The sequence below is a fragment of the Lonchura striata genome, chromosome 15 (genome assembly GCF_046129695.1).
Source record: "Lonchura striata isolate bLonStr1 chromosome 15, bLonStr1.mat, whole genome shotgun sequence".
Classification (NCBI taxonomy): Eukaryota; Metazoa; Chordata; class Aves; order Passeriformes; family Estrildidae; genus Lonchura; species Lonchura striata.
In genome coordinates this window covers 157,923-179,013 of record NC_134617.1, presented here as the reverse complement: position 1 = coordinate 179,013, position 21,091 = coordinate 157,923, and the positions used below count along the sequence as shown (strand labels likewise).

The following is a 21,091-nucleotide window of genomic DNA, read 5'->3' as shown; positions in this document are numbered from 1 at the left end:
TCAAGAGATGTGATTATGGATCTTGGTGTCCAATGTGTAGTTTGCAGTGTGCAGCACCATCCAAGTTGGTGCACACCCTGAGGCTCTGGCTACAGCTGCCATGCTCATGTACTCTTTGTGACCCACTATTTTAGGCTTTGCCCCAAGGTATGCTATAGATGCTTTTGGATCGTTTTATCATTCAGAGGACCCCTTGAATAGGAACAGACTGGGCATGTCCTTTGCTCATTCAGCCATTCTCAAGGTGGTGTTGCAGTCATTGGAGTTTCCTGTTGAAATGTGAAAAGGAATCAAACAACCTCCCTTGTTCCTGCATAAGAGAGAGCATATGACCCAGCAGGTGTTAATGTCTCAACAAGGTTATTTTAAACAGAATTTCTTCAAGCAGAGACTCTCTGAAGAAACTGTGCTATGTCACTGTTCTTCCTTGGCTTACATCCTCCTGTACATCTCAGCTGTACCTTTAAAAGTGAAGTGAAAGAACATTAATTCTACCACCATTCCCCAAATCCTCTACCTGTTTTGTGTTTTGTAAAAGGTTATTTGGAAAAAAACCCTTATCCACCCTCCCCAGCACAATAAATGCTCACTGGACACTATGTCTGTACTATATTAAGATGTTGGATATGGTGGCACACCAAATTGTTAAGAGAAAATTATTTTCCCTTAATGCTTAGATAATAAATGGCACTCTTTCAGTGTCACTCAAAAGAGCAACATTTTTTGAGTCCTTCATTTTCGAAATTGGCAGAAACAAATTAAACTTTATCTTGTCGCAGGATTCACTGAGACCATAAGAGTAATTCTTGAAGTTGTTTTTAAAGAGCACTTTGCTCTCCTGAAAATGGTTGTTGCTCATCTGGGTATACTGTTAGGATTGTCATCCTATAGCAACTTGATATTTTCTAAGTTTTCATGCTAGGATTTTTCTTTTTTGAGACACTGAAAATATGATATGGTACTGGCTTTTTTTTTTTTTTTTTTTTTTTTTTTTTTTTTTTAATATTGTTATCTCCCTGTAGTTTGAGAGCAGATTTGGCAGGAGATGTCTACCAGGCAAGTCCATTGTCATTTTATCTTGGAGCCCTATCTGTGTTATTCATTATTCCATTCACTAGAGAGAATATTTTCTTTCTTCTTTGGCAAATTTTCTGCTTAATAGCCAGAAGAGTTCTACTAAGTTAAGTAGTTTGATTGCTTTGGCGTTTCTTTTAATTGCTATTTACAAGTGGTCAAGTGAATACAACAGGGATCAAAATGTCATTATTTTTCTGTACTGAAGACAGCTGGTTTAGCCATCAGTTTAAAGTCTACCATGCAATGCTTTCTACACATCCTGTGAAAGGTACTGTTATTTTACTCATACATGATCCCTAGAATATGCTTAAACTTTTTTATTGCCTTAATTGTTACCATGTTTGCTGGGATGAGTATATTCAGATTTCAGATTGCTGTATTTGCTTTGTTATCTTAGGGAGGTTTGCTGCTTGCCAGGGTGTCACATTCGGGACACATTGGGAAGACTGACAAAGCTTATTGGTTCCTCAAACATGTGCCCTCTGCTGCTTTTCCATATTGGCACACAGAGTACTACTGGGGAGACCGTGACAGTATGAAAAGTGACTGTATGGCTCTGGAAGTATTAATCAAGGCCATGGAGTCCTCATTGTTTTCTTACTCTTGCCAGTGAAGTGTAGGGGAGTGGACAGATCCTGCATGTCAACCATAGTTTGCACAGCTGATTTTAACCAAGAGGGTTTTGTGATCATGGGAACCTCTTTGAGGATTGAGGATTGCATGGAGGAGATAGGATCCATTTAAGCAAAAAAAAAAAAAAAGCATCTTTGCCAACAGGCTGGCCAACCTTATGAGGAAAGCTATAAGCAGGAACAAGGGAGGGGAGAGTATGACCAGTGATCAAGGAAGGAATTGATTGATTTGGCAAGCAAGCAGTGAGGTGATGTGAACAGGAGTAATCCCGTGCTCAAGAAACCAACGATGAAAGATGTCCACCTCAAGTATATTCATGTAAGTAAGGATCTGTGTGCATCACAGCAATGTGAAGAAAGCTCTCATGCTGTTTCTGGGAAATCAACATGACTTGATGTCTTTCTGAAGTACCTGTACACTAATGCATGCAGCACATTGAAAAAAGAGGAGGAATTAGTGTGCAGTTGCACATTGGTATGATAAAGTGGTGGGATAGCTCATGCAGCTGTAGTATGGGAAGGAATAGGTAGAGACTGTTCAGGAAGGACAACACAGGAATGACAGGCCAGGAAAGTAAGCAGGGAACATTGCTATTTTTGTGAGGAAGAACCTAGAATGCTTGAAATTGTGTAGGAACTGATGATGAGCCCTCCAAGAACTTAGGAGCCAGGATTATTGAGCATCTTAACATGGACAACATTATGGCAAGTATCTGTCATATCACTCTGATACCTGCTGGAGCAACAACACAACAGGTCACAAGTAGTCCTGAAGTTTTCTGAAGTGCATTGATGTCAATGTTCTGAGACAGCTGATCAAGGAAACAGCTGGGGAAGGGGCCTTGTTCTGGACCTCGTGCTTTCACACAAGGAAGAACTGGTGGTTAATGTGGAGATATGGGGCACCTTTGGCTGCAGGGACTATTAGATGGTGGCATTCAGGTCAAGATTCTGAGAGGAGGGAGCAAAGCAAAAAATCATTATCACAAATCTGGGCTTTGGGAGAGCAGGCTTTTGCCTTTTCAGATACTTGCTTGGAAGAATCCCATGGGGATATGGTCATGAAGAAAAGAGGAGCTCAGGAAAACTGGTTCAATCATAACCAGCCTTATAGCCTTCTGTGATTATATGACTGTCTTAGTACCTGAAGGGAAAGTAGCAGATGTTTTTTGTATTAACTTTCATAAAGGCTTTTTACACTGTCATAATGTCATAAAAGTGATGGTAAGTGAGCAGTGTGATAGACTTAAAACTGACTGAAATGCCATGTGTGAGAGCACTGACACTAGTGGTATATCATCAGGGGTCACTTTTGCACTGAGTAGTACTTGCCATGTCATTAGTGACCTAGATAGGATAGGATTCATACACCCTTAGCAAGTTTACAGGCAATACAAAACTAGGAGGAATGACTCATACAGCAGATGGTTCTGCTGCAATTCAGAGGGTCTGAACAGGCTGGAGAATTGGACTGAGAAGAATCTGGTGATGTTCAGCAAGGGAAAATGTAATGTCCTGTACATCAGGGAAGAGTAACATCCTACTGAGAAGCAACTATTTGGAAGGTAGTTTTGCCTAGAAGGATCTTGGTGTCCCAGTGGGCAAGAGAGTGACCATGAGCCAAGAATGTGTCCTCACTACAAAGAGAGTTGTCAGCAAGTCAAAGGAAGTGATGGTACTCCTTACTGTGTGAACACAGTAAGGAGTACCATCACTTCTTTTGACTTGCTGACAAGTTCTGGGCTCCCCAATTCAAAGGATTTGCAGACTTACTAGAGGAAGCCCAGCAAAGGGTCACAAAGATGATGAAGGGACTAGAACATCACTTAGATGAAGAGAGGCTGAGCAAGCTGGGACTGTTCCGTCTAGAGAAAAGAAGGCTCAGGAGAGTGTGGGGAGAAAATCTTAAGAAGAGGGAGCCAGGCTCTTCTTGTCAGTGCCCACTGACAGGAGAAGTGGGAGTGGGTGCAGGAAGTTCAGCCTCAACACAAGAAAATACTCTTTTTTGGTGTGAGGGTAGTCATTGCCAATCTAAATGTTTCTGTGGGGTTTTTTGCTTTTTTCATTCCCCTGAAATTCACGGGAGTAAAGTAAACAACCCCATTTTGTTTTCTTAAATCTCACTGTTCTGGAGTTGAAGTTTCATTGCTGCCTTCTAGAACATAATGGCTATGCTGTGTTGTATTTGAAAACCAAGGCCATTTCTGTTATCCCCAGACTTGGGATTTTTACATTCATTTCTGAGTCAGTAGTTGTCCTCATTTAGGGACTAAAATCAAAACTAGGCCTTTTAGAGGCCATTGGACAAGACAAAAAAAGCAGCAGTTAGTTACTGGAGTGTGTTTAAGCAGCATAACTTTGAAATTGCTTGTACATAGCTCTTTAGGTATCTTTGCCTAGCACGCTGATATTACATCTAGGGACATGTGTGCTTCTCAGGGTTGTGCTGAGCTCTTAATGGGAACAAACCAAGACCACCATCAGATCATTGTTAATGTATAGGGCACAGCTTGGAATTAATTCAAATTTGCGTAGCCATGGGAACTGCCATATGAACATAGGCAGCAGTTACAAAAGCAGAAGCTCTTCAGGTGGGAATAGTCCATGTGCAAGTTCACTTCATACCCTCTTTGTTTTCTCTCAAGTTTGGTAATTCTCTTTTGAGATGCAGGGTGAGATGAACTGAAAAGGTTTTGGCAGTGTTGGGAGGATTGTCTGATATACCTTTCCCAATTGTTGTCAGTTTAGCAAATGCTTTGAGATTAATTAAAATCATTAATTCAGTTAATTAATTAAAGCATTTTAAATGCTTTTATGGGGAGAGGCCACTGAAATATCTGGACTATATGTACATCATTAGCCTAAGCATCTTAAAACCCCTTTTGCAAGTGAGCAGCCTTTTTTTCCACTACTTGGTTTTGTCCTACAGAGCTAATGTTGGTCTGTGATTATACATAAATAACAAGTGAAATAGTTAAACTATTTATATTAAAATACAAAGATTTCACATGAGAAGGCTTTAGTAGAAATGCTGTTTCTAGTGGTAGTTGCATGTGTGCTTAAGAAAAAGGACAGGTGGTGCCATTCCACACTTACTCTACTGCCACAGGTGGATTGACCCCGTCTGGCTGCCAGACCCTCTACCCAGCTGCTTTCTCACTCCCCCGTCTCAGCAGAACACGGGAAGAAAATCAGGTGAAGAAGTTTCTGGGTCAAGATAAAGCCAGGGAGATCCCTTAGGGATTGCTGTCATGGGCAAAACAGGTTTAACTTGTGATAAAGGATTTGAATGTATTGCCAATTAAAAATAGAGTAGTCTGGGAGAGAAGAAAGACAAATCAGTAAACACCTTACCTCTCCCTGCCCACTTCAACTTTTTCCTAAAGGCTCAAGTTTACTCTCTCATCTCTGACTATTCTACCTCCTTCCTGATGCAACTCCTGGAGTGACACGGGGGATTATGTGGGTTGTGGTCAGTTCATAACACAGTGTCTGTTGCCCTTTCCTCCTCACACTTGCCTGCTGCTTCCTCTGCCTGGTGTATCCTCCTCTCACAGGATACTATCCTTCATGGATTGCTCCAGCATTAGTTGTCTGTATGGGCTGCTCCAGTGTGTGTCCCCAGTGGGCAGTTTTTGCCAGAAAGTTTGCTTATTAGTGGGATTCTCCCTACAGCTTCTGCCAGAGCCTGCTCCAGCATGGGCTCTCCATGGACTACCTCCAGCAAGTATCCCTGTGCTGCAGTGGATCCTCTGGGGACTGCAGGTGGATCTCTACTTCACTGTGGTCCTCCACAGGTTGCAGGGGACAGCCTGCCTCACCATGCTCTTCAATGGGCTCCAAGCACCTCCTCCATCACTGACCTTGGTGTATGCAAAGCTGTTTCTCTCCCTTCTCCTTGCCTGCCGTCCATTTGTTGTGTGTCCCCCTGTCTGTCTGTCTGTCTCTCTCACACACAGACGCATGCAGCAGCTATGGAGGACTTTTTACCCTTTCTCATTATCACAGAGATTCTACCAGCATCAATTATGGGCTCAGCTTTGTCCAGTGGTGGGTCTGTTGAGCCAGGTGGAGTCATTGGTGTCCACCACAGGGCAGCTCCCAGCCTCCTCTTACAGAGCCTATACCGGCTGCCGACACCTTGCCATGGAGACCTAATGTACTTGCCTTGGCAAGTCTAACCCAACGCCACTTCTAAGGCAGCTGCACATGGCGTGGAACTAAAGTTTGCTTTGACTCTGGTTATTTGCTTGATGCACAAAAGCCAGACATGATGAAAATAGATTTGTGGTGTCTTTTGTATTGTGGTAGCCAGAAGTCTTGGCTATCCTAAGAAAGTTTGGCTGCATATGTAAGATAATTGGTTATGGTGGAGTAAGCATTCATCTTTGTATTCTCAGCCCGTGCTGGTATCTGGTGTCCATAAGAAGTTGAAGTCAGAGCTTTGGAAACCAGAAGCTTTCAGCCTGGAATTTGGAGATCAAGATGTAGATTTGGTGAACTGCAGGAACTGTGCCATAATTTCAGACGTGAAAGTGCGTGACTTCTGGGATGGCTTTGAGATAATATCTAGTAAGTAATATTTATGGCTGACTAGTTTAACTGAGCAGTCTGTCTTGCTATCTTCAACTCTTCATTTTCCACCTATTTTCCTAAAAAATAAATTAAGAAAAAATCCAAATAACTATCAGTCTCATCCAAAGAAGCCATTGCTCTTTACATATAGCACACCCTGGAAAATGCTTTATTTGTGAAGATTAGGGTAGGACCGTCCAAGAGAACTGTCTGTACTGCAGTGTGTTGGTGTGTATAACTTTCATGTGTCAAAAAATGCTTCATTTCATGGGAAACTGCTTGTTTGGTTTTTTTTTAACTTTTACCAGTGAAATTGATCCTCAGTTACCATTTTTAAGAAAGTAAGTAATGTGAAGGTAGCTTCACTCTCCTTTCAACCTCAATTTTTATTGCAAAACTAAAGGGAGCCTGCTGAGCTAAAACAGACAGAAACTTTTGATACTAAAATTTGGGTTTGGTAAATTTGACATACAAATGCAAATTTATATATATTATGAATGGCAATGCTATATGCGTGACTCACATGATAACACATTATTTAATGCTCAAGTTCTTCTTTGAGAAAAAACCTTCTGTCAAGTGTAGATGGGGAAACTAACTAATTAAAATTTCTGGGGACATAACGGGTCAGGTTAAAGAGCTTCTAAAAAACAGAGTGCTCCATTTTAGATTGTATATACCTAGACCTGAGTGGTTTTATAGTTACAGGTGTTAAGAGCTTTAAAAGTTCATTGCAATGTTGCTGATTTTAGAGTTGTGTATAAAATGTTTTCTGTGTTTATTTCTGTGTGTATATTGCAGAAATGGTGAACTGTTGGATGACGTAATGGAATGTTCATTCAACAGTCAATGAAATTATATATTTGCAGACAAAGAATATTCCCTTCCTAGTAATTTTCTAATCCATAAACTCCCTGATTTTGACTTATTTGGTTTTTTTTTGTTTGTTTGTTTTATGGTTAGTACAGAATGTTGTATTTTGTTCTGTTAAATTTCGTACTGTTTTTGTTATTAATCAGAAATAAATGGCCTTGAAGGGGGATATAATGGTGTGGTCTTTGTGTATTGACAATAATTGGGAAAGTTCACAAACTCTTCACTTTTGTGCTGGGGTCATTAATGAAAATAGTGAATTTGTATGAGTCAGTTTATCTTTGAGAAATGTTACTTGTAGTTTGTCTCCAGACACAGGCACACTTTGCTTCTTTCAGCAAAATCAGCTTTGGCTTTTCTTTTAGACAAAGCATTTACCACACTATACATGAGAAATATTAGTGACCTAGACTGGAAAACCTTATTACTCTTGATAATTTCTTTTAAATACATTTTATGTAGAGTTTCTTCAGTTATGTTCAAGTCCTAGTACAGAGGAATATTATTTACTGCTAATCCAGATATTTCACATTCTAATTCTTATGAAAACTGTTGGCAAATAACCTAATGTCTCTGACTTCCCTGAATTACATGAATTCTAATTTTTTTTAAGTACGTGGCTGGCTCCCACCCTCACATTAAGTTACCAAAGAGATGCAGAACAGCCACTGACTTTGGAGGTGTTATTGAGATTACTCTATATGATACATTAATTAATTTCAATCTTTTGCTGTTTCTTGTAATATTTTCGGGCTCAAAGTGGACTTTTGAGAGGTCTGACTTTGTTTTGATCCTTCTTACACCTGCTTTTCTTTGCTGATATTTTCTGGGGTTTGTTCAGTTTCACGTAATTTGTTGGATCTATATACTATCATCCAGGTAGTTCCTCACTCTGCCCTTTCTGAATAGCCTCCCTACAGGCTGCTTCTTGTTTAGAACAAAGATACTTGATGAATTCAAAGTTTTGAATATGGGAAGTTGTGAAACATCTTTAAATTCAAGTCCTTGAGCTTTTTCGCCTCTCTAAAATCTGTAGCTTATCAAAGTTTATCTTCTTCAGTTTACGTATCTGCAGTCCTTAATTCCTTTTAATTTCAATAAAATATTTTTTTTATATTGCAAACTCAGGCAGTCTTCTGTAGCCTGTTGATATGTAATGCAGATGTAATTCACAGGTCTCCAAGTCCTAATTTCTTAGATATGCTTTCTCTTCCAGTGCTGTCAGGATCTCTGCTAGATCAGGTTGGCTGAAAATTCTCAGTAAGGTAGGAAGCAGTGAAGGGTGTTTCTCGCTAGGGAAATCGGGATGTTAAAGTCTTTAAGACTGCTAGTTTTTTTAATTTGTGGCTTTGTGTAGATTTGTGAAAAATCTTCTAGAAGAGTGAACTTTGTTTTTCTCCAAATGTTACAGTGAGGTCTAAGCTACTTGTGTACCACTTCAAGATAGACTCTCTTCACCCTAAATTCTGAGGTAGGAAAGCAGTTGATATGGTCAGTGCTGTCATAGCATACATCCACTGTTGCATGTGTAATGCCATCTTTCTGTGCTGCTCACTTTCTTTTTCCAGTCAGGACTTGTGTAAAACTCTTAAAGCGAAGAACAAATGTTTGGTTTTGGCACTCTGCTAATTTGAGTTCCTTCAGCAAAGAAGAATTAAAAAAACCTAAAGGCAGTCTTCCTTTGTGACCACCTGCCCTTTAGCATTTTTTAATTTAGTGTACCACGGTTTCTTGCTTTACACTGATGTTAGGATTGATTTCAGAACAAGAACCAATAACTTTAACTTTATAGAAGTACCGGTTCTCTTGAAATTAATGATAAAACTCCCTTGGACTAAGGAAGAATGATTTTGGAAAGGCTTGGTTTTGACCTGAATAAAAACTATTCTAAAACTTGGCAGCTGTGCAAGATCTGTCAAACTTCTGCTGTCGGTGATTATATCTGTGTATGTATACTTATATAGTTGTTAAATTGTTGTTGGTCATATTATGGTATTGCTTGGAAGCCGAAAACAAAACCAGGATCCATTTTACTGTGCATTTTAAGAGGTACAAAAACCCTTACAGCTTTAACAAGGTATGGGCTGTGGTAAAAAGATAGTACACAAAGAAATCTTAATTTGTTTCTTGCAGAACGGCTCAGGTCAGATGATGGTCAGCCAATGGTACTAAAGTTAAAGGACTGGCCTCCAGGGGAGGACTTCAGAGATATGATGCCTACAAGGTAAGTAACCTTTAGTATCAGTGCTGACAGAACTGTTGTAGGTGCTACAGGAGGATAATTCGCCTTTGTCTGTCTTTGTTCTCTAGGTTTGAGGACTTGATGGAAAATCTTCCTCTTCCTGAATATACCAAGAGAGATGGAAGACTGAATTTGGCTTCTAGGCTGCCAAGCTACTTTGTCCGTCCTGACTTGGGTCCCAAAATGTACAATGCATATGGTATGTGAGTATAGGTCTGCAGATACTGGTTTTTGTGACTCTTTATTACAGTTAGGGCAAATACAAGGCTGTGGCATAACACAAGGCTGTGGCTGTGGCAAAACTCAGTGCTTATCCTAGAGCCTGCTGTTACTTTCTTTTCATTTAGTCCTGCAGATCTATTCTTACATTAGCCCTCTCTCTGTCAGATGTGCCCTTTTCTCTAGAGATGTACATACAGTAAGTTAAGTGTGCAAACAATTATTAATATATATAACAGGCATAATACCAATACAGGGTTCAAGGAAAAGTTAGTATGTTTTTAGAGCAACATAAATAGTTAAGAGGAAAATTACCCACCTTCTGGGCACTGGTCTGTTATGATAGGTTCAGTGAATTGAATTCCTAACTTCAGAAGCTTTTACTTTAAACAGAAAATAGATAAATATGATGGTGATCCTGAAAACTCTTGTGGGCAGACACTTCTGTTACTGTTTGCTGATAGAAAATATATATTTTTTAAAATATTCTGGTTCTCTGCCATGTTACTTGCTAGAGATGGTTAAGCAGAGGTAGAAAGAGAGGGTGCTATTGAAAGGCCAGAGGGGAAAAAAGGGAACATACTAATAAGAAAGTCAAAGAATTAAGAAGCAAACATTTGAAATCTTTCTCCATTACTTAAAGTCACTTGAGGGATGTAAGTTCCTTCAACATGCAAAGATACAAGCACTTGAGTCTGCAGGTGTTTTTCCTTACTGAATTGTAATCTGAATCATTAATGATGAGCTAATCACTAACTGCTATGAATTCAACTGGTCCTGGATTTTACAGCTACTATGAGAAAATAAAAAACAGCTGGAGGCTTATACTTCTAACAGTCCATTGACTTGCTGCACACAGTAGGATCCTAATGCCACTCAAAGCAGTTCTCTCATGCTTCCAAGCAAAGGAAGACTTGCTTTGTGCTTATGATAACTAAGTTCTCTAGTACAGGTTGTATAAAATACTCTCAGAGAGACAAAATTGTAAAGTACAAGTTCTGGCTTTGGTGTTTAAATGCTTGTTTTCTCATGACTTGGGTAAACTATGTTTGCTGCTTCTGTTTCCTGTAAAATTAAAATACTGGTTATCAGTAAACTTTTTACTTACACTACACATGACATGAATATACATGCTTCAGTTGCTGTTTGCCTTCAGTGTGTGCTCTCACTGCTATACAAAGTTAGATTTCCAGACAGATTTTTCAGTTAGATTATAAGAGATTAGTCACAGAATTTAATTTTATTTTGCACTCTGTTATAGGCTTAATTACTGCAGAAGACAGACGAGTTGGTACCACAAACCTGCACTTGGATGTGTCTGATGCTGTTAACGTCATGGTGTATGTTGGGATTCCCATTGGGGAAGGGACCCATGATGATGGTAATGCTTAAGGAAAGCTGTTTTCTGTACACTAAAAATCAATTGTGTATGTAAGAAGCCTGTATATTTTATTGTTTAAGCTTGTCATTTCTATAATACATAATTCAAGTATACCAGGCAGTTTGCTACATTTGCAGCACATAATTAAAAGTGCAGTAACGTTTCATTAGTTTCCAACTGTGCCAGCAGCAGAGTTTTGCTAGAAATTAGGTACATTCCTGAAGAAATGTATCCTTGTATTTGAACAATTGTAGCTCAGTTTAAATTCAAGACTGAGTTTTGTGATTAGCCCTCAATTGACACATTCCCTGAATTCTGTTAAATTGAAACTTGATGGACTTAGAAAGGGCACTATATGATGCAACAGTTGCAGTGTGACTGAATTTAGTAGCTCAAAATGCTCTTTTCTCTATGTCAAAAGATGAGCAGCTTTTACATGGATTCCTCTTTCAGAGGTTCTGAAAACAATTGATGAGGGAGATGCTGATGATGTAACAAAGCAGCGAATCCATGAAGGAAGAGAGAAACCTGGAGCATTGTGGCACATCTATGCTGCCAAGGATGCTGAAAAGATACGGGAACTTCTCCGGAAGGTATGCTGGTTGCAAAGAAAGCTTGAGCTTACAGGGTTCCTTGACTAGCTTGCTTTTAGCAGTTGATGTATACAAATTGCTATCAATATCAAGTGCATAGGTATTGCACTTCTGTCTTTGAGGGCATTGATAGTTACTGTGTTCACAGGTTTTCAGCCTGGTCTGGAATCTTCATACTAACGCATGTTGCTGTTTAAGACCTAAATGACCTTAATGAAAATAATGTTCTACGTTGAAATAATTTGTTAGGTTTTTAGGTACAGACCATTTTGTGAGCCAGCAATATCAAGGTGCTGTGTCATGGTTTCCTTCCACCCCATATCTTGGCTCTAGGTTGGAGAAGAACAAGGCCAAGAAAATCCTCCAGATCATGACCCCATTCATGACCAAAGTTGGTACTTGGACCAGACCTTACGTAAGAGACTATATGATGAGTATGGTGTGCAAGGCTGGGCAATAGTGCAGTTCCTTGGCGATGCTGTGTTCATTCCTGCGGGTGCTCCCCATCAGGTAACTATACCAACTCTAGGCCCTATTGACAGATAGAATTTAATTGGAGGCACAGTTTTCAAATATATATTTTGAAAGGTCTGACTGAAAGGTAATTAATATCGCACACTTAAGGTTTCTTTTACTACATATGCAGTTCTTACATTACTAAAAGTTACGTAAATATCTGAATGATGTGTACATGAAATTGCAGGGGAAAAAAAAAGCTGGGGTGAATGGAGGGAAAGCATTTCTGTGTAGTGAAAGTTAAGCCAAGGAAACCAAATTCAAAGGTTAAAAGAACTTGCTTTAGGGAATGCTAATATATATGGGAGAACAGGAAACCTGTTAGATGTCATGTATTTTGTCCTCATTTTACTATTAGATGCAACTCTGTTAGTTTCTGGTTTCGATGAGTAAATGTGGCAGAGCCTTAATATGTGGGGTGGTATTGAGGGTTTTTGGGTGTTTGGTATTTGTTGTTGTTGATGTTTCTTTCGGGTTTTGGGGGTTTATTTGTTTTGTTTTGTATGGTTCATTGTCTTTATATTCAGTCATTTGATATGGATTTTTAGGTCCATAATTTGTACAGCTGCATTAAAGTGGCAGAAGATTTTGTATCTCCCGAACATGTGAAGCACTGCTTCCGTCTGACCCAGGAGTTCAGGCATCTGTCTAATACTCATACAAACCATGAGGATAAACTGCAGGTAACCATTTTATGTCAGTAAACACTAAATACATCCTGTGTATTGCCAGCTTACTTCAGTACTAGGAATGTATGTCTAAGGAAAGAGTAACGACTTCCCACAAATATGGAGGTTCTCATTTGATAGGGTACGTTACTTAAAAATTAAGTACTTCTGTCTACAGTACTATGTAAACAAAAATTAGCAGTAGACTTCTGCATTTCCAGAAAACTTTCCCCCATGAGACTAATGGACACATTGGTATTAATAAGTTTTTGAATGGCTGCATCCTAATGACAGCAGAGCAGACCAGAAAAAAAAAATCTTAAAAAGGAAGGAGCAGTGCTTTGTTTTGAAGAGAGATGTTTATTTGACCAAGTACACTTACGTTTGTTTCTTTATTGCCTAAAGGAATATTCTCTGAAAGTGAAGGCTGGCTTATTTAAGTCAGGGATATGGTTTAGTGATGGACTTGGCAGTGTTAGGTGTGTGGTTGGATTTGATGATCTTAATGGTCTTAGCCAACATATATTAGTCCTAAAATTGTGTGTTTTTGTTTGAGGAACTGTGCCTGCTTTAACTATTAATTATGCACAGAATATAATAGGATGTTCTATTGTTCTAACACAAGGACACTGGATGTAAGACAGTAAGTTCTACAGAGAGAAGACCATTGGAGATCTTGTTGGATTTTGTCTAAGACTTTTGAAGCATTAGTAACTGCTCACTTTGCAGATTTTGTGGTCAGCATTTTTTGTGTATCAGTAATTACACATGTATGTGAAAGGAAGGAGGGTGGAGATCTGCAGAATGGCTGTCCTCATCGAAGTACACAGTATATGGTCACTCTCCAGAATGTCACCCAAGGATGTCAGAATCTACAATGTTAATTCTTTCATACCAATTCAATGAAAGTTTGCTGTAAATTTCTGTGTGAATCTTCATGGGATTATAAAGGAAAGCAGAAGTAGAATCAACTCATTCTGGTATATAACACTGTACCTTTTCAGCTGTGATGATACAAATGCAGAAGTGTTTCTGCAAATTAAGAGGTTGCAAATGAATAATGCTTATTATTTAAAAAAAGAACCAAGAAATAAAAACCCACAAGATGCAACTCAGTAATACTGTGAAAAGGAATACCAGCTGTATTTGTCTCAGTATTTTTTTTAATTTGTCATTTTAAATTATATTTTTATATATTAAAATACACAGAGAAAATAATATCTCCATAAATTATACCAAAAATGATGTCACATGTACATCAGGAAAAGATGATGGTGCTTGGCAGTTAGTTGAGCAAGTGCAATTGAGCCACTCACTTAGGAGGTGAAACTGTTCTGTTCAACACCTGAAAACAGATTTCAAATAAACTTAGATCAGAAAAAATCAGGAACTAGACAGAACTTTGATTCTTAAATAGGTAACTGTGAAAAAGATAGCAGTGAGTACTAATGGATTTCTCATCTTGTGCTTGTCTTTCTGCAAGATTCACAAATTTGAAGAATTTCTAGCCTCTATGCAAAGAAAACAGGATGATTTGTTGCATCATCTTAATTTTCATAGGATTAAACCTTATGATTTTCTTACATCTTTTAGATGTGATTCATGTGAGTCTCTAAGTGACTTGGATCAAAAGGACTTTTTCAAAGTAAACTCATATATATGTAACTTTGTAGTGCACTTCCTCCTAGCTCTCACAAGAGAAGGAATTATCCTAAAACCACACGAGTAAATATAAGTTGCTGAGTGATGAGAAAATGAGTTAATAAATCAGTGCAGGTGTCTAAGATACTTGCAATCTGTGACAGTTGAAATATGTGCTGTTGGTATCCTGAAGCAAAAAGAGTATAAATTTTATGTATACTCACCAACTATTATAAATTCAGCTGTCAAAATTGATCGAATAGCTGTGTAAGACTCTCCTTGTTACTCCGTAGAAGTTGATTTTTTTTTTTCCTATTGCAGGTGAAGAACATTATCTACCATGCAGTGAAAGATGCTGTTGGCACACTGAAAGCTCATGAATCTAAACTAGCTAGATCGTAGGAATTGCTAATTCCAAATGCCCTGTCAAGTAGGCCTTTTGCTCATGGTATATACAGGGACTGCACATGACTGCCTCTGCAGGAGCTTCTTACTGGGAGCTGGTGTGGTCAGTATTACACTCTTCAGCCACTGTTTTCTACGCTGCCTCAACACAGAAGGTCTAATGGAAGGTCGCACTGTTTAAATGCAGAATTCCAGATTCTCAAAGGTGCCATATCCCTTTCCTGTGGCCTTTTGCAAATTGAAAGAACATGGAAACCACTTGGTGTTCCTTCATATTATGATCAAAAATGATATAAAGAGTGTGGATGGTTTTTTCCCTCATGACTAGTTAGACTCACAAAGTTAGACAGAACGTGCTGGAAGTGGGTTGTCCTACTGCAGACTTGGTTGATAACTGCTGAAAGAATGTGACCAACAGTAGCCCAACTGCAGAAATTCAAACAGACTCCTCGTGTGAGATACAGGCCAAGGAAAAGGATAAAGCTATTCTCTGCACTCCCCTTCTTCTAGCCATTTCTCTATACACTGTAGAGTTGCAGAACTAAAGGGAGAACCCACTTTTTTTTCCCCAGGGAGACTCCAGAATTAAGAGAATTGTGTATTTAGTGAAAAAATAGGTTTGTAGTGAAACAGTTAATATTTCATGAAAGTAGATATTTTTAGTATTTTTGAAGTACCACAGTTGTTCCTGGATTTTCAAGGAAAGGTGTATTACATTTAGTCTTCCTTTCAGTAAAATCAATAAGTGATTTTTAGAAAGCAGTCCAAAATAGCACAAAAACAGCCAAAGGAGAATTGAGTAGAAATTGACATCCCGCCTCCCTTGCCCATATTACCTCACCTATCTTCCTCCCTCTCTCTATGCCACCCTGCTTCCTCAGAATGAAAAGTAAAAAGGAGTATAAACTCTGTTCTCACAAGGAGATGTTGTACATCTCTCCCTGCACTGGTGACTGCAGGCAATATTCACCCTATACCAGTGCTACCTGAAAACATCTATAAAGCATATATCCTTTCCAAAGTGAAGGAAAAGTTAACTTTTGGTGTCAACTTTGTCCAGAACTATTTTAAGTAAAATGTTCCTGCTTGATAGAACTGTATTCAGAATTTACTAATGTCAGCATTGATGCAATGGATTTCATTGTCCGGGTACATGGGGAAATGTATCGACCTTATCTCCAGCTGTACTGTAGTGCCACTTGCAGGCCTGTTAATATGTTCACGGTTATTTCATTTTTTAAAAAATAAAAGTCATTTACTGTAACAGGCTGGGCAGTTTTTTTTCATACCTGTACACTGATCTTCCTGCCTTGAGGTTGTTTCAGCCTCTGCCTCTGGTGTAGTGTAGGCTGCCTGCTAATTTTGACCTGCTGTTTTTGACCAGAGGGCTCATCTGGTTTAACCTGGCATCCCAAGTATCTGCTGGGAGCACACCAAACTGCCTGCCATTTCTTGATTCTTCAAGGTAGTTTGGGTAGAGGATCTGTCTTGTCATAAAAAACATCTCTTGTACTGTGCTTCCCATCTCTGTCTTCCTAGCAGGTCCAGAGATGGCCTCTCCACTGGACATATGGATGGAGTGGTAAAAGTTCTGTGGTTTCTGACCTTGGAGGTTGTGATGGCAGCAGCAGTTCTGTTCACTGACATGTGGCATTCTAGCAGCTTCTCAGTTTGATTATTAGGTGCAAAGTCCAGTCACAGGCTTTTGCTGCCTCATACCTTTGCAGCTATCCTGTGAATATGAGCCAGTTTATGTTCTAGAGATTAAAAGGGTTATTCCAGACCCATGAATCATTCAGCTTTGCTGTATTCTCTTGTGTACAATTTCTTGTGCACATCTGTTGTACTCTGTGCGTAAAAATTAATTATAACTGAGATGTTTCCCTCATTTGTGTGTGTATGTATGTGTATAAGCACTAGACTTGGATAAAGATCAAAAAGGCAGACTATATCTAATACAGTTCCATGAGTAATTTTGAATGCAGTGATCTACAATAAGAATTTTGTCTTATTCTAAACCTTTGTTTAGTTTGAGTCTGTCAAGTACTGCTTCTGTTTCTTGAATTTCCTTTTTTACTAATCATTGAGTACAACCAATCTGAAGCAATATTCAGCCAAAATCAGAGGGATTACTAAAATTAAGAAATACCATAGAATCATAAAATGGCCTATGTTGGAAGATGTCTTAAAGATCATCAAATTGTTCTGACATACAGAGCTTATACCACAAGTAGCCAGCCAAAGTGGTTATAAAATTGACTTAAGATATATAATCAGTAGTTTTTACCACTGTATTTTCTAGATCAAGATTTTAATGGGCAGCTGGTATGTTACATAGAATGTAAACAGATTAAAACAGACATCATAAATCTTAGGGGTTTTAGCAGAGGGAGAACAAAAACTTGAGTTACATGACTTAATATAATTTGCTGTAGTCATCACACTTGTTCTACCTAATGCTCTCTTGCCGTTACTAAATGGAGGTGCATGAGACAGTGGGCAGCACCATTTTTGAATACGGGCTTTAAACTCTGATGTCTTTTAGCCAATGTGCTGTGTAACTACAGACAAGATGAAGCAAGAATTCAGGAATATATGGCTGTTGGCCTGCCCAAGTGAATTTAGATTGCATTCACAATACTGAAGATTGGTGTGTACTCAGCCATGTAAAGGTGTAATGTCCCCAGTCTGAAGATTTCACTTCTTTTCAACCAAAAAACTTCCTTTTCTTGATACTGAATAAAAATGTAACAGCATTCAAAGTTTAATTTTACAAAACCTAAATCTTTACTCTGATGCAACTGTACCAGACAACATAAATATAGGAAAAAAATAAGTACCTAATACATCTAAAGTTATGTTCTATGTACCATTTCTGTGAAGATTCTTAGATGGCCTTTTGTAAAACCTGAGGATGTGGAATCAGAATTGCAACAGTGAAGTTAGATGCTAAGCAGTAACTTGAATTTACAATCCAAATAAGATTAAAAAAGTTTTGAGGCATGGATATTATTTAAAACTATTGCTCCCCTGTATGTATAATTTCCTTCTTCTTCACTCCTGATAGCCCTTTGATAGCTCTGAGCTTCTACAGTTGAGATACTGGTTGAGGTGTATGACACACTAAGTGATTTATGCATGCCTCAACCACACCTTGTAAGCATTGATCCAGTGGAAAATGATTGTGAAACTACACAGCATGTGAGTGAAGCATAGCATAGAAGGAGCTGTTGACAATACATCTTCCCAGTTCTGGTTACTGGAATCTTACCTTCTGATTTTCAACTTCAGTGTTTCCCCAAACTTACCCCGATAGCTGGTATGCATGCCAATGCCTGCTTGTGGTTACTATTTTCCAGTGCAACTCAGAATCTAAAATCAGCCCACAGCTTCTTTCCTCTCAATTGGCAGTGTCTTAAAGATTCCTATTCTCAGCTTTGGAAAAAGAACTGCACATTCCAACCAGACATTTGAAAAATAACCAGGCAGAAATCATCTTACTTTTCTCTCTTATCTCCCTCATTCCCCTGCCGTGCATGAGCTTTTTATTTATCTCTGCCTGTATATAGTCTATTAGGAAAATGGTAATGTAAGTTGCAAGAGCTGGATACAAAGAGCTGAACAAAATACAGCTGCTTCCTCTAGGAAGGTATCTTCTAAGTGAATAGCTTTCAGTCACAAAACTGTTAAAGAAATGTTCTCAGAACAATTACAGTGTCATTTTTGGCTGTCTGCTTGCACTTCTTCTGTTTCCCTTACTTCTTTCACCTTTTGATACTCTTCCACTACAATCTGCACTTTTGTGCTTCAGAGAGGGTTCCCATTGTGCTCTTCCACTTCACCTGTATTCTTAAGACCCATATTTAGTCTGTTAAACTTTTCCAGAGGGCATCCTATATTTTTGAGCCCTGATGAATTGCTGTTCCTTCTTCAACATAGCAGCTTCTGCCTGAACCTCAGCTTCAGCAGGGTCTCTGAATCTGACCTGGCTTTTTTCTCACTGTAGCTTTGCTTAAGCTGCTCTATTTGAGGAACAGCTTGTTTGATTTCCATGCTTTATTGTCTAGCCACAGCAGATTGATAGATATTTGGTGACCTATTTGGATTATTTGTAGAACACAGGTTTATCATGAGTTGTTTCAGCAGTAGCATAACTGCAAAAAAACCCATACAGCCTTAATTTGAAAATGAGTGATGAATTGCTTTCCTGGGTAGGTCTTAATTACACAGCATTATACTATATTACTAATAACTTGATTAAAAAATACTAATAAATACTTTAATTTTCACTTAACCTGCAGCTGACTTTTGTTGCAAAAATAGCCCTTTAAACTACCAGTAGTTTCTTCTTGTGGAAAGGTAAGTTAATTAATTAATCTGTCATTTTTATTTATGATATGGAAAAAAATTGAACAACTTACTGCTAAATGTAAATCGCTAACTTAAAATACCTTCTCTGAAGTTGTTCTAAAGCTTAAAATCCTATTTAACAGTGAGCTGGCACTACATTTACTACCTTCTCTACTGATGTTGAGATTCTGTTGTTTTTACCACCATTTCTGTCTAATGCACTGTAGATTTTCATACTGCCCCTTGGCACATTAAATAGCTTAAAACACTAAGGCACATTTTATTTAGGTGTTAACTTACCCATGCTGCAAGTATTTAGCTCTCACACTGTCATATGTGTTACTCACCAGATCTCTGCATTTTCCCTCTTCTGTTTGTTTCTCCCACTCACCCAAGCATGAGCAAACTACTCAAGGAACAGACCTGTTGCTGCGTTGGTCACTGATAGGAAACTGATGCAGTCAGAAATGTAGTCATTTTATTGAAGGTTTTGCGTGTTATTTGGTGGTGAAAGCAGATTCCTTTTATCCTATTAGTAGGTCAGTTATGCCATCAGTGGTGTAAATTGTGCAGTCCCTTATGTAATAATTTTGTGGCCATTCATATCCAAAAGCAGACTGTGACAAAATGTTCTTTGTCATGGTCTGTAGAGACATTTGTGTTTTCATCTCTTGCATGTAATGGGAAGTTGTCAATGTTTTGTATTTGTCATCATTGCTCATTACACTGAACTTCATGCATTCGTGAGAAAATTCTTCCCAAACAGTTCTTTGCTTTTGTTCTGACTCTTTCCTTGGTCTCATTCCTTTTCATAAACGCTCTTCAGCAACTATCGGCAACTAATGAGACTTTGCCATAGTGCCTTCCTTCGGGTTTTGTTTTGGTTGGTTGGTTGGGATTTTTGTGGGATTTTTTTTTTTTTTTTTGTGGGGGGGGAGGGGAGGGTGGGGTTTATTTTTTTCTGGTTTTTAGTGGTGGGTTTTTTTGTGGGGGTTTTTTGGGGTTTGTTTGGTTGAGGTTTGGGGTTTGGTTGGTTGAGTTCTTTTTGGGTTTTTTTGATTCGGTTTTTTGTTTTGGTTTTGGTTTTTTGTTAGCTGAAGAAGCATGGTATATTTCTAGCAACGATTTTTTTTTTTCATTAAAAACCAACTTATGTAATGATTATCTCAGTGTGATTCAGATATCTGTGTACAGGGCCTAATCAATCCTTGACTGTAATATACATACAGGCTTCCAGGTACCCAGTAATGAACTCTGGCATTGACTGAGGAAGAAGATTCTTTTAACAGTATTCCTTGGTGAGCTGTTAAAATACAACAGTTTCCGGTACTCCAGTATGCTTAAGTATACACATTTATACACATTTCCCACCCTGCATTAAGGATATCCTCACACGTATACAGTTCAGCCTTGTTTCTGTAGTTAACAAAGGAATCCTAGACTTCTCAGCTTTCGAGAAAGAGTATCTGGCAACACTGAAATTACCTGGAAACTAGAAGTAACAGCCTTTATTCTTCTGGTTTGATAACGCAAATGTCAGTATCAGCTAGTTGAGTTTTGTTTTGGGTGAAACTCGGAATGGTGGAACTCTGAAACGCTTTTACACTTAACTACCCTGTTTGCAGCATGTAATAGATGTTGCCTTGATTTCTCTGGAGGAGGCAACTGGAGGGAAGGTGGCTTTTTCTGTGGTCTCTCTTACTCTCTCCTCCCAAGTGCCAGTGACCTCAATTCAGCACTCTCCTGTAATTTTCCTCACATTGCGCATGTTGCTTCTCTGCCATCGTTCCAGCAACGCCACTTGTCTACTTCGCTGCTGCCGTTCCGCTGGCGCGGCTCCGTTCCCGGCTTCTCGCCGCACCTCCTGACTCGGTGCGGGGGGACGTGGGGCTTTCCCCCCGCGGGGCCGAGCAGCACGA

General features: G+C 38.9%; 1 protein-coding gene across 1 annotated transcript in view; it reads left to right on the top strand.

Annotated features, from left to right (window-relative positions):
* The window catches only part of KDM3B (lysine demethylase 3B), a 47,324-nt gene extending 31,238 nt beyond the window's left edge, over positions 1-16,086 (top strand). Inside the window, exons 17-24 of the mRNA XM_021543077.3 lie at positions 6,110-6,281; positions 9,291-9,381; positions 9,468-9,598; positions 10,880-10,999; positions 11,453-11,592; positions 11,926-12,102; positions 12,657-12,791; positions 14,739-16,086. Coding sequence (XP_021398752.2) covers positions 6,110-6,281; positions 9,291-9,381; positions 9,468-9,598; positions 10,880-10,999; positions 11,453-11,592; positions 11,926-12,102; positions 12,657-12,791; positions 14,739-14,819 — 1,047 coding nt within the window. The 3' untranslated portion in view covers positions 14,820-16,086. The remainder of the gene's footprint in view (positions 1-6,109; positions 6,282-9,290; positions 9,382-9,467; positions 9,599-10,879; positions 11,000-11,452; positions 11,593-11,925; positions 12,103-12,656; positions 12,792-14,738) is intronic.
* The last annotated feature ends 5,005 nt before the right edge of the window (positions 16,087-21,091 follow it).